At 50.2% G+C, this 13,445-nt stretch overlaps 3 protein-coding genes; 1 reads left to right on the top strand and 2 right to left on the bottom strand.

Annotated features, from left to right (window-relative positions):
• Positions 1 to 2,420: 2,420 nt before the first annotated feature.
• GSTUM_00005388001 (uncharacterized protein) lies at positions 2,421 to 3,888 on the top strand. XM_002837461.2 has 4 exons: positions 2,421 to 2,713; positions 2,821 to 2,981; positions 3,060 to 3,251; positions 3,307 to 3,888. The coding sequence occupies exons 1-4, from the start codon at positions 2,700 to 2,702 to the stop codon at positions 3,504 to 3,506; spliced, it is 567 nt and encodes a 188-aa protein (XP_002837507.1). The 5' UTR covers positions 2,421 to 2,699; the 3' UTR covers positions 3,507 to 3,888.
• A 456-nt stretch (positions 3,889 to 4,344) lies between these two features.
• GSTUM_00005386001 (uncharacterized protein) lies at positions 4,345 to 5,262 on the bottom strand (the record flags this gene model as incomplete). XM_002837460.2 has 2 exons in its annotated part: positions 4,345 to 5,153; positions 5,221 to 5,262. 2 exons carry the CDS (start codon positions 5,260 to 5,262, stop codon positions 4,449 to 4,451), a joined length of 747 nt encoding a protein of 248 aa, XP_002837506.1. The 3' UTR covers positions 4,345 to 4,448.
• A 4,969-nt stretch (positions 5,263 to 10,231) lies between these two features.
• Positions 10,232 to 12,815, bottom strand: GSTUM_00005384001 (uncharacterized protein; the record flags this gene model as incomplete). XM_002837459.2 has 4 exons in its annotated part: positions 10,232 to 12,193; positions 12,295 to 12,323; positions 12,399 to 12,680; positions 12,750 to 12,815. 4 exons carry the CDS (start codon positions 12,813 to 12,815, stop codon positions 10,837 to 10,839), a joined length of 1,734 nt encoding a protein of 577 aa, XP_002837505.1. The 3' UTR covers positions 10,232 to 10,836.
• Between the last annotated feature and the right edge of the window lie 630 nt (positions 12,816 to 13,445).

Genomic DNA, 13,445 nt, shown 5'->3' with positions numbered 1-13,445 from the left:
TGACAGCGCCGAGCAGAGGGAAAGGTCATACACCGTAGTTGGTTTCGCCAAAATGTGAAGCGACTCTTTGCCAAAACCTATTCAGAAACTATAGTCAGCCAATTCTGCTTTCCAAATAGATGGTTTCGGGGTTTCTTATCTTGGCATAGGATAACTCTTCGTACAATAACCGTACAATAACCAATAAGGCTAGCCAGTTGCTGGTAGACTATATTGAAGTATTAGTAAATTGGATAAAATTCAATCGAAGAAACTCACAACTACGACCAAAAAACCCTACTGACCTTCCCGATACCCTAGCAGAGATTGGTCGTTACAGTTTGAGCAACATCTGTAACATGGACCAAACTCCACTGCCCTTCGAGTATCTCAGTGGCCGGACCTATAATCAGCAGGGTGAATAAATGATATGGGTACAGGGCAGTCAGCAGTCTGGTTGGAACAAGTGACTGGCAACTATTCAACTTACAGTTTTCGCTGATGCTGTACCTCGTGTTAAGCCCCTGATATTTTTCCGCGGGCAGGGGGTAGGCAACACTATCATGGCTGAAAAAGCCCTCTATGACCCTTGGGTTGTTGTTAAGTTCAACTCAAAGGCATATACCAATTCAACTAATGTTGTTGAATGACTTGACAAGCAGGTCATAACCATGCTGGGTGGACGGCCAACTCTTATGGTGCTCGACATGTTTGGTAGTCACAAAACCGATGAGGTTTTGAATACCATGCAAGCCCACGACATCACACTTAGTGTGATACCCGGAGGCTGTACCAGCATGGTTTAGCCCCTCAATATATCGATTAACCGGCCCTTTAAGGATATTCTGAAGGTTAATATCATCAAAGTCAATCACTAAAATTCAGGGAGGGGAATACTTATTGATCCAGTTACTAACTAAATCTCAAACTAGGAAATCCTCGAAGAAAAGTTTGATGAGGTAGAGATGGAGGAGGAGCAGATTCTGTTGGGGGGAGGTCAGCTATCGGGGAGCATGGTAGGATGGCTGAGGGTTCTCTGCACCTGGGTGGTCGGTGAAGCCTGGGAAAGGTTCACGATGAACCATTCCCATGTGGTTGAAAGAGCTTTCACCGCTGTAGGTCTCTCTCTTCCTATTGACGGAAGTAGAGATTCTGAAATTTCCATCAAGGGTCTTTCGACTTCCTTGTTCATGGAAGGGGTAAAGGACTGGGCAGATGGGGTAATGGTGGCTGGGGGGGCTGTTGAAGAAGATGGTGAGGAGAATGGAGAAGGAGACAATTCAACAGAGTTGAATATTACAAATGATGAGCTAGATGGAGAATATGTCCTTGGTAAAACTGATTGAAAAATCAGAATGTATTTTTAAATTCTATATGTCTCATATTTCATAATTTACACTGATGTGACCATCCTAGCTTCTTGGCATGACTCACCTTAATACAACCTCAAAGCACATTTCTCTTCTATTTCGGTTTTTACGGTACTTACTTTTAACTGTCTTGAGAATAGCACTTATGAGAAGTAAATGCAATTCATACAGGCTAATTACGTGTGGTGGAGCGGTTGCCTCTTTATAGATAGAGGTCAGGGATGGACCTTTGATTTCAGTAAAGATAGGCGATCCGGTATCCCCAAAGTTACTATACATAACCGCTTCTGTCACATGACACCACCCCACACCACAAAATGTTAATCACTTTCGTATACCCCCGAGTACTTTCCACCTCGGCATGGAACTTTGTATTATATCATAACTTATTAAGCGCCGGCACCACTACTGGAGTACAAGTCGTTCGCTTCCACTGGCGTGGCGCTGATATTGAGGTGGGCAATTGATCGATTAATTATGGAGGTTTCGAAGTAGCATACATACAACTTGTAACCTTTTTTCAAGTTTGGCTGGCTAAAATATATAAGTGAGTATGATAATAATATGATGTACTGTACTGTACTTGAAGTTCATGTATTCTCACTCGCTCACATGTACTGTACGGCCGGAGTTGGTCGGGTATGACTGTGATACACCTTCCCTCGGAAGGGGCTTATGGTATACCTCGCGCTCTGAGAAAGAAAAAAATATAATATGTTCCGGTTCCTCGGGGAACTGCGCGCCCGTGTTATGATAAGGAATGACGAGGCCAATGTTCCCGGGTCAGGTTGATCCATCACCTTCGTTGTTTGGCCGTGTTACTAATACCTCATTTAGACTCGTGAGTCTACCATCTTCTCGAAAGGATAACTTTTCGTATCCTCCTCACCTATAATTGCTAGTCTAATAGCTAAGGTCACGAAAATCCGATCCGCTGACTAAACCGACATTACTCGTCCACGTTGAGTAAGTTTTAACAGCCACCACCGCCACAAACTCCGGGTAACCCACTAGCCACCCCAACCCGCAGCCACCCACAAACGTGTCCTTTTCCAACTCACCCTTTAAGTCAACACCTCAATGAGGGAGGGTAAAAAAATAATAATTTCAACTCCCCTCATCGCTGGTATCACATCGCGCGTCCATCCATCTACTCAGCTCATCTACCCTCACGTTCCCTTCTCCTTCTCCCTCTCTCTCTCCCCCGGGCATTACCCTGGTCAACGTTGACTTCTTTTCTTCCTTCCTTCCTTCCTTCCTTCCTTCCTCCCCCCCCAATACTCGCTCGCTCGGTAACTTTTTCTTTTTTTTTCCTTTCCGGAGCAAAATAGTTTTTTCACCAGCGACAAAATGAATCCACAAATGTGATATACCTTTTTTTTAATTTTATTTTTAATTTTTAATTTTTAACTTTTATTTTGCTCTAAAACGGATGAAAAGGGGAAGATGGCTAATGGATGATGTGACATAGTGCCAATATTGTGATCATTCTGGGTATGATGCAAGTCGCGAAGAAGGTCCCGTTCGAGGATCCGAATGTCCTGAATGGCGTGAGGGCGATGTACGTTCTTTCCAACGTTATCATCTTGTCGCTGTACGTGTACGTTAGCGGCCAGATCAATAAGAAGAATGGTAAGTAAGAGGATGGAATAGAAAAAAGAAGGAGTCTCGATATCAATTTGGGGGGACGGCGTTGCTGACTTTGGATAGACAACACAACCATGAAGTACCTCGAACCCGCTCAGCCACTCTCCGGTGATCAACCGAAGCTTGTGACAACTACCATCGCGGCCTACGACCGCGATCAGCTCAAGGCGGCTTTCAAGAGTCTTTTGATGGGCGTTGGAATGATGGGTGTCATGCATCTCTACATGAAGTACACTAACCCATTGCTTGTCCAGAGTAATTACACTCCCTCCATTTCCACTTTTTTGGTGGGTGATTCTAACGGAAAAAGGCATCATTCCCCTCAAAACTGCCTTCGAATCCAAGCTCGTCCAGATCCACGTCTTTGGAAAGGCCGCCAGCGGGGACCTTAAGAGACCATGGAAGGCTGGAGGGATGATGCCGGGAATGCAAGGTGGTGACGTCGTATCCGACAAGAAGAGCATTGACGAGGCCGAGAGGTCCGGTCGGGGTGGTGCCAAGGAGGAGTAAATATTGCGCTCTTTCTTTTTCTTCTTTCCCTTCTTTTCCTTCCTGAGGGTAAATGGGATTTCTCATTAGTTTAATTTACCTTCTTATCTCGTCTTGTGAACATTTTTTTCTTAAAACAAAAAAAATTAACTATGGTTGTTGTTGAATTTTTTATTATTATTGGTTTTGGAAAATGGTCCGGCGATGGATGGGCGGACCGACCGGCGGATAGATATGTGGATGAATACGATAAATGGATTGGAGGGGGGGGAGATGTTGGGGTTGAGGTTGGTTTTGTATTTGTTTCGTTCCTTTTTACGGGTTTCCCGTGAAGTTGGGAGAGTGTGAGTTAAGGTTTAAGGAGGGGCGGGGAGATCATTATGAAACGAAAGAGTAAGATAGATGACGGGCGATCCAACATGTGTGTGTCTGTGTGTGTGTGTGGGATATTCATGGGAGCCGAGTGAAAAAGACAGAAATTGAATCAGCTGCCGACAGTAGTTTTGTGGCGGGGTGCAGTGGGCGGGTGATTACTCGCAATCAAAGTAGCGCAACAGGTCTCGGTGGTACCGAGGATAAGATTAACGCCCTAAGATTACGGGGGAGGGGTACAGTATGATATGAATACGGATACGATTTGGTCATCTGGGTGCGCCTTTTTCTTGGGGTTGTGCGAGGGGGGGGGGAAGAGGAGATGTGAGGCAGGTATCATAGGCGGTAATGTTATCTGTGACGTTGGGCGCTAGGATGCCGTGATATGATACTATATCTCCGGGGGTCTGAGCTTTTGTGTATATTTGTTTCTATGGTAACTCATGGTAGCCCCCCCCGAGTGACTGGCAGTGAACCGGGGTGGCAAGTTAAGTCATGGCTATTCTACTTGGAATCTACAAAATTTCGTTGGGTATAATATGGGTATCAGTCGATCCTCCTTCCTGAAAAAAAAAAAAAAAAGGACAAAGACTACAATCTCGCCTTTCCACCGGCCAGGTCTTCATCCTCCTCATCCAACAACTTCTCACCGAGCACCCCTTCCAACTCCCTGACAGCCCTCCACGTCTCCTCGAGCGGCACGCGAACCGTAATAATCCCCAACTCCCTCGCAGCCTTCAAATTCAGCCCCAGGTCATCCAGAAACACTGCCTCCCCCGGAGCAACGTTGAGCCGCTCAAGCACGAGCCGATAAATCCCCCGCTCGGGTTTCCTCATTCTGCATTCATTGCTCGAGACGAACACATCGAACAATCCCCTCAATCCCAAATTGTCCGCGAACGGGTGGCCTGATGGGAACTGGTAGTCGTTCGTGAGCGCCGCGAGCTTGTACCGTCCCGTCGCACGCAGCTTGCCTATCGCGGCGATGACGGGCGGGTTCGGAGCACGGGACTCGGTCATCATCCGCCGGAAGAGGGTTTCGCCGTCTATGTGCGGTAGCGGGCTCGCCGCCCCCGAGGGGAGGTTGCGAGAGCGGAGGAAGGAGCTCCAGGTTTCGGGGCTTGTTAGGTCCGAGGTGAGGCCGGTGTAGAAGGTGCTGTCCATCGGGATCTCGCCCCGCTCGAGTCTATCCCAGGAGCCCGATGGCGAGGAGGCCACGATCGCGTAGGAGATGTAGCCGCTTGGAATGGAGTTTTCCGTCTCGTAGGCTCGGATCGCATGAAGGGGCGAGAGGACCTGTTTTTTTTTTTTTTTTTACTCGTTGGCTATGAAGGGGAGGGAATTGGAGGGAAGGGGGGCGTACGCAGACTCCGCCAATGTCGAAGATACAAGCTTTTATGACCATTTTGAGGTGTAGCAGTAAGTTTGCGAGGTATGATGGATGCTTTGGTCCCGGTTCTGTAGGAAAGTTATGGTATCATACCCTACGAGTACCGGTATCTGCCAAACACGATCTACAGAGGCTCTGCGGCACATGCGCACAGCCTCGGCTCCGGGGAAGTCGGATAACGCGAGAGGCGCCCCCGTCCAACACAATTCACGAATGCCATCCCGTCCAACCAATCAAATGTACAGTACCGCCCCAGGGTAAACCCTCCCTTCCATCTTCTCGATCCAGGGGAGTGCATGGGCCACTCCTTATTTTTCCTCTCCACCGGTACTCTCCACCTTCCTCTACCATCACCCCCCCGCCCCCTTTCGCCCATTCCGCTTCTCGCGACGATATTATTCTCCGACAAGGTATATATCATGGAGAAAAAAAAACAAAAAAAAACAAAAGGATAAAACTGACATGAAATCCCTACCCTCCTCCCGACCAGTCACTCTACAGTTCCGGCCCAGTGCTTGTTCCAAGTTGGTGGCTTGCAGCAACCTGCAACCCGCGGGCGGGAAACGAAAGCGGGAAACGGGCGAATGGGGTATAGCGTGGCATTCTTGGCGAAACGGCGAGGTGTCAGTTAATCGAGTGAGAGGCTGTGAGGGGTGGGGCAGCGGGGGGGATGGATGATTAAGGCTTGTTGTTGTTGTTATCAAGCGCTTAGAGGGCTTACAGCAATAGGTGCCGTGCCAGCAAGTGCTGTAATGGAGTGGTCTGGCTGGGGCTTATTGGTTTGTTTTCGCTGGGGTTTGTTTCTTGGTTCCTGGGGAGGGGAGATTTTCAGGGACGGGGTTGGTGGGGTGTAGGATTTATGGGTGGATGGTGGCTACCGTGGATCTAGGTGGGCAGGTGGGTAGTACTGTATACCCCCCCCTACCATACTTGGCTGCGAGGGGGAAGGAGGTCACGGTGGTTTGGCTTCAAATAATAATATGGTATTGTTTAAATCGTTTTTCCACTCATCATCCTCGACCGCCATTCGTCGGTTGGGCAGACGGTCTGTCGAAGCCGGACATGTAATATAATATCATATATGTTTTGGATGTCCACCCATCCACACGCAGTTCCGAACTCCTCCCCACTCTATCGATCAATTGATAGATCAGTCAACCAGAGCCCATTTTAGCCCAGCTTAGGGAACCCATTAGAAAGTTTCTGACTCAGCCATTTGGCTGGAGTACATAAACAGCTCCACGGTTCCGCATGGATCACTTCACTTTGACTTATATAATGCAGTGCCCTACCCTACAGCTAAAAAGTGCGGCGGCCTGTAATAGGGCGGGTGGGGAAGGATACGGCAGGATAACAAAGCCCAAATGCCTGTCCTGCTTCCTCCCCCCCCCCCTCTTTTCTTCCCTCAATCCCTTACCTACTGGACTTTCCTCTCTCACCTCTTTCCTTCCTATCGGGATTGTCGAAAGAAGATCCCATATCCCAGCATACAACCAGCACCACCCGCCCGCTCTCGCACATTACACCCCACAAAAAAGAAAAAGGGAAGAAGGAAAGGGGAAAAAAGGAAAAAAGAAAAAGAAAAAGGGAGGAGGGAACAGGGAAAAGGGAAAGGGTCTTCCCCAGGCAACCTTTTCAGATTCCGATTAGGCTTGAGTGTAGCAGGCATAAATAACAAAAACAAATCTTTTCCCCTCAAACCTCCTCCTCCCCCCTCCCCCCTCCCCTTCCTTCCCTTTACATTCCATTCCATTCCATTCCTCCCCAGCTTTGAACCTCAACTCCATCAATCACCACGACATCCATCCATTCGTCAATCCATTCATCCATTTGTTCGTTCGTTTGTTCGTCGATTCATCCATCGGGGGGAGAGGAAGAAGGATAAAAAGAAAGTAAAAAATAGAAGAATAAAAAGCCAGAATGGGACTCCTTCACCTACCAAACGAACTCCTGTTAATGGTCGCGCAAGACCTCTCACTGGGTGACCTCAACTCGCTTATCCGCACACACCCCCTCCTAACCGCCGTGCTTAGCAGCCAGACATACAAACACGCGGCGAACAGCGAAAAGCATTTACTCCTCGCACTGACCTGGTCGGCGATGTACGCTCAGCGTCAACTGCTCCGAACCATACTCGCATCCCGGCACTTCAGCATCCTCATGAACGGACGTTTGATCCCTTCCCCGCCCATCAACCCATCCCTATCGCCTCCCCCATCATCCCAATCCCAGCCCCAATCCCCATCACCACCGCCCTTATCGGGGGACCAATCCCCATGCCCACGCCCAGACCGGGAGCGGGAGAGGGAACTAGAACATGAACTCCTCTACCTCCTCCCAAACCCACCCCTCCTCCAGAACCCCAGGACGGGCCATACACCCCTCCACCTATCCATAAAGCACCAATCCACCCGCCTCCTCCACCAACTCCTCTCCCACCCCCTCGGCAAATCCCACGTCGACGTGCCCGCCTGGGACGGCCGCACGCCGCTGCACATGGCCGTGAGCACGGGCAACCGGGACCTCGTGTGCATGCTCGTCGGGGCGGGTGCGAACATCGATTGCAAGCAGCGGGGGAGACAGGCCCTCACGCCGCTGCACATGGCGCTGGAGAGAAGGGATAAGGGGATGTTTGGGTTGCTGAGGGAGTTGGGGGCCGACGAGAATGTTCCGGACGTGTTTGGATTCACGGTGGAGTGGCATTTGAGACTTGGATGCGAGGAGCGGGAGAGGAGGAGGAATAGGGAGAGGGGGTGGTGGTAGAGGTGGGAGTTTCCCTTGAGAGGTTGAGACGTGCTGGCCGGGTGGGGAAGGATTATGGAAGGGAGAAAAGGACGGCTAGGTGGGGGGGGGTAAGTATGTTCTGTCTTTGGTTTTTGATTCGGTCAAGGTTTGAAATGATAGTTCTTTATTATAATATGTTCTTTATCCTCATTTTATTTCTGGGAGGAAAGGAGGAGTTTTGGTTTGGCTTTTCATTTCACGGGGTGAGTTTTGTGGTATTTTTATTTTATTTTTCAGGATTAAGGTTTGGAGGGAGGGGGATAGATTACTGCGGTACAGTACTGCCACTACACACGTCCTGGTGACGGAGGAGGTGGAGGGGTGGATAAAGGGAGGAGGAATGAACGGTATTGTATTATCGTAACAGTCCAGTTCAATCCAGTAAAGCATAGTACAGTACAGTCCACTGCACTGAGCTACAGGACAGCAGATCCCCGACAATGATTCTATCTATCCCAACCACCGCACATAACCTACCAACTATCTCTCATACATTACAGCCCAAAAACCCGGACGCAACATCCCCAAATAATCTAGATGAAACAAAAAAGAAAAGAAAAGAAAAAAGATTTAATAAAAAAAAAAAAAAAAAAACATTCCCCCACACACCCCACCGACATAATCACAATCTCACAATCTCACAATCATACATGATCAAAAAGTGAACATGATGATGAACCGGCAGTTACTCCTCCCCCCCCCTCCCCTCCATATGATCATCATCAACCGAATACCGTACCAACCCCACCACTCACCACCCCACCACCATTACGCCATAACCTCTACAAGTAACGAGTTTGGCATACTTGTACAACTTCCCCTACCCAACTCCACCATTTCCCGCAAATCCTCTCCCGACACCCGCGATAGCTTCCTCCGGTAACGGTACGGTAAATATTCCACCGGCCAGTTCACGAGTAAGTAAGCAGCACGACATACTCACACTCGCATGCGCGCCTCCATGCGACGAGTAGAGTGCCGTGCCCACCCACCCACCCTACATACCCACCCCACTCACCCACTACACACCACACACCTACACGCCGCACCGCACGATAACTAGCCATAAGCCGTATGAGGCGTCATGAATTATCACTCGATAGTCTTGGGTCTCTGGTTGTGTATCGAACGACGGAAGGGATGGAAGTGGGGGGAGGATAATCCATTCCCGCATTGTGAGTGCTCTTTCCCGGGGTCTATCGGCGTGTGCGGAGTGGTGAAGGAAGGAAGGGAGGGGGAAGGGAGCCGTGACGTGGGAAATTTTGGCAGTGCACAGTGCTCGGCTTACCCGACGGGCGCTAGAGGGACCGTAACGTAACGAAATGGGGCGCTGTTGCGCGCTAGCGTCGACGTGAATGACTATCGGCATCTCCGAGGCGCGGTACGGCACACTAGTACGACCGTATCATACCATACGATACCGACCGACCGGCGGGTAGGTATATATGATCGCGGAACCAACTTATATACCCTCGCACACCACCACCAAACCAACGCTCCGGACATACAGCCCAAATTCTGTTAGGCGATTCCCCATGGGCCGGCGCCCTGGTAAATCCAATCAGAGCGGGGGGGGGGCTCGCACAGTGATATAAGTCGCAGCCAAGTGCACTGCTACGAAGCGGGGACGGGCGGGCTGCTAGCAAAATTATATACCGTACCGTTACCGCCCTACTCGGGGGAAGGGCGGTTATTAAATCTGCACGAGCGGAGTGGGATCGGATTGGAAAATGTGCGATGGAGCGAAGGAAGGTGGTGGTATCATATCTATATCCGTTCCAATTCCCCCACCCCCAACACCCGCACACCCACACGGACGCACATGCACACGCACCCCAAACTTCCATGCATGATACACCTATCCCTTGCTTTCTTTCCTTCCTTATGCCGCCCCGGGGGGTTGGCTACTCGTAGTCCCTATTCCACTCCAACACTGGAACCTATGGCTCTTCCTACCCTAGCGTTGAGTGTAAGCGCGACGGCCAGACAGATCCGTCGTGAAAGTTTAAGCCCCTGAAGCGTACGGGGCGCGTTAATCCTATGATGCTATGATACGATATCATACAATAGCCGCAAGGGGGAAGGTTATTGTTTTTCTCGGGCAGAAGTTTAGGGTTTGCTGTTGAGGCGGTATCAGGGTTTGAAATTGACAGGCCTACTGGGCTTCGCAGCTTTTGCATATCAACCAAGAGACGGAGAGTGAACTATTGATAATGGTATGGTATTATTTGTTAGTCTATGCTACATTTCTCGCTTGCTTGTTCGCTTGCTGCTTCCTCGCGCCTGTCTGTTATACTACGCTTTGCTACCATACTATCATACCAAGCACCCCCCATCTCGGCCCGAGCCGTTCAGTCTTCTACTATCACTCGCTCGCTAAACAGAATAGCAAGGAAAAAAGAAAAAGAAAAAAGAAAAAGATACTGTACAAGAATATGGGCCATGCCTCAAGAGAGGAGATAGGAGAGAATAGTAAACAAAGGTCCGAGAGAGGGGTGAGAAACCACTGGACATGACAAACTAGACCAGTAGTAAGTCAACATGATGGTCCAACAGTACCTCCCTTGCCTCTCCCTCGGTGGGGGGAAAGGGAGGAAAAGTGATAAGAAAAGGATTGCCATCTCATCTCCATCAGACAGAATAAAACATGACGCGACCCCGCTCAATGAATTAACAAAAACATAAAATTCAACGCCGGAATAACAAAAAAAAAACCTTCACCTCATCACCTCCCCTATTCCCCCCAATACCCTACACATACACTGAAAAGAACAAAAAAAACACCCAATCCAGAGCCCCCCGCACTCAAAACGAAAACCCTCCAAATAGCGCCCTGGCAATCCTGGGATGCGACGAGAAATTCGGGGTGGCAAGGGGCGCCGGCCCATCATCATACGACTCCGACGTCCTCGGTATATCAGAATGCGATCCCCTCCTCGACCCTGCGATCTGAAAAAGCGGCGGCGTGGCGATTCGCACCATGGAAAACTCGGCGAGCGAGTGGCGCTTGCTATTCGACACACCGAGCGACTGCGATTGAGTCTCCGCCTGCGAGTTCGTGACGCTGGTCGTTGTGCCCAGAGAGGCTTCCGAAGGCTGGCGCGAGAGGGTTAGGCCGAGGGATTCCGTTAGGGGGGAAGGGAGCCGGGGGTCATCCGGGGAGAGGTGGGTCGTGTCGACGGGGTCCATGGTGCTAGTTGATGATGAAAGTGAAGAAGGAGGGGAGGGGGAGGGTTCGTCCAGGTAGCCAGTTGAGACGTATTCAAGTGCGCGTTGGGTCGGGCTCGGGATTCGGCGAGGGTGGTTTCTTATGCTCAGGGATTCGTCGCGGGCGCGGAGCTCGCCGGATTCCATGTCTTCTATTAGTGCCTCGAAGCGGGCTATTGAGTTCATGGGAACTGGGGCCGAGGTCGTCGATGGGCTGGACGGGGCTGTCGAGAAAAACCGGTCCAGGATGGTCTCGCGGCGAGCGGGTACCGGATCGGCGGTGGGAGAGGTGGTGCGGGTGGGGTTTAGGGATGCTGTGTGCATGCTAGGGAAGCCGTTAGTGTTGGCGATGTCGGGTGATGCGGGCGATGCGGGCGACGCGGGGCCCATGTAGTTTCGGAGCTTGGTCGCGATGTGCAGACTCGGCCGTCGGTCCGCCCTATCCAGGTCTTTTGGTGAGTTCATTTCCGACGCTGGGCTACTTAGCAGACTGCCGTTATCATCCGAATCTATGCTTGACAAGTTACTAGCCATCGAGCGCAGTGAGGGACTAAGCAATGCTGTGGTCGGCTCGCCGTTAATGATGAACAGTGACGACGATGAACCGGGTATGTCATCGGGGTCGCTGAATTTCTCCCGGAAGGCAGATTCCAGAGTGTTCACCGTTGCGTTGGAGTGTGATGAACTAGGTATTAAATAGGATTGAATTTCCCGCGCCCATCTTTCCAGCGAATTGGCCTCCGACCCCGGTCTGAAGAGCAGCGTTTCCTTTCCTGGCGATTCCCTCTTCACGCTATCTTTTGGCGGCATGTCATGGCTTCGCCGCCGAAATGAGCGGGATGATGACAGAGCTGGTTCGGTACGAAGGTTGACTACTAGCGTGGGTAGGACTACGGACTTTTTCTTGTGTCTCCCGGCTACGTCGCCGATATAGCAAGATGCGATTGAAGATAACCTAGAGCGAAAACGAAGAATATTAGTGCTAATTCTCGAAAGAAAAAGAAAAAAATAATATTATACCAATATAAAGAAAAAATAGGAAATAATAAAACTTACGGGTATCGCACTACGGGCTCCACATCGTTCTGGTCGTTATCAAGTTGCATATCAGCAATACGTTCCTAGGCGGGGGATCCCGGAAATAGGTCATGTGAATTCACCTTCTGCTTGTATATTGACAGGTAAATCGGCAACTGGCCCGACTCTTCACCAACACCATTACCACTACCAGCTACATTCGACCCCGTGAAGTGCGACTTCCACTCTGAACTGTACGTCCCTTTCCCCCCCGCGCCGCTGCTATTGCTACCGCCAACTGCAAGCGATGGCGCACCTAAACCTACAATCGCACCCGCGCCCGCAGCTGCGGACGGCCGGGTGGGAGATGTAGCGGATTTTGTTGAGGCGGTGGAAGAATTGGGTCCGAATCTCACGTACCTGACCTATCGTCGCACGAAGACGCGGTCAGCATTTTGTATTTGGGTTGGGTTTTGGTTCGGGGGTTCCGGGACATAGATATGGGAGTTAAAGAAGAAGGAGATTATGTTTGAGGTTTTGGAAGGGGAAAAAAAAAACATGTATAATTGATTGCTAATGATTTTGCGTGTACGCATGCACGGACGAGAAGGGTAGGCGGTAAGGATTTATTATAGGGTTTGAGATTACCACATACCTTCCATAGGGCACGACCCATTAGATTCCGCTCTGGTGGCACCTGGAGCCAGCCCTCCATTTCGTTCGAAATATCTTGATTAATTATCGCGCAGCTTCTTTCTCGAAAGCGGGGGCTGAGAGAAGGTTGTGAGGAATAAGGTGGAGAAGGGAAAGTCAGGAACCGCCTGGGTTTTGTTGCGTGGGATTTTCGAGGAATTCTTTGTATGGAATGGAAATGTCTTGGAGAAAGCTGTAGCGAGGGGTGCGTGGTGTGGGTGTGGGTGTATGAATACCGGTAGTGGTGTGGAAGGTGAATTGAGTTGAACGAGTGAGCGAAACGTTGAGCTTGTGGGGTTAGGATCCCGTGTGGCGGGACCCGGAAAAAATCAACCCTTTTGTTCCTTCTCTTTTCCTTTCCCGTGTTCCCTGTGTAAATTTATTGGTGACCGGTTAGCAAGGCGTCTCCTTGCCAGGAATTAGTATGGTCTATATTGGGAACAGGAGTGAGAACGACGGAAAGATAGGAAACCGCGGCGGAATACGCGGAGAGAACG

The sequence above is a fragment of the Tuber melanosporum genome (assembly GCF_000151645.1).
Source record: "Tuber melanosporum whole genome shotgun sequence assembly, scaffold_19, strain Mel28".
Taxonomy (NCBI): Eukaryota; Fungi; Ascomycota; class Pezizomycetes; order Pezizales; family Tuberaceae; genus Tuber; species Tuber melanosporum.
Note: the sequence above shows the minus strand (reverse complement) of the source record. Positions and strands in the feature narration are given on the sequence as shown.

Excerpts from the sequence above, each read along its gene's own strand:
- GSTUM_00005388001 (XM_002837461.2), top strand. Across the intron at positions 2,982-3,059 it reads CCAGATCAATAAGAAGAATG|ACAACACAACCATGAAGTAC; the intron begins GTAAGTAAGAGG and ends GACTTTGGATAG. Across the intron at positions 3,252-3,306 it reads TAACCCATTGCTTGTCCAGA|GCATCATTCCCCTCAAAACT; the intron begins GTAATTACACTC and ends TAACGGAAAAAG.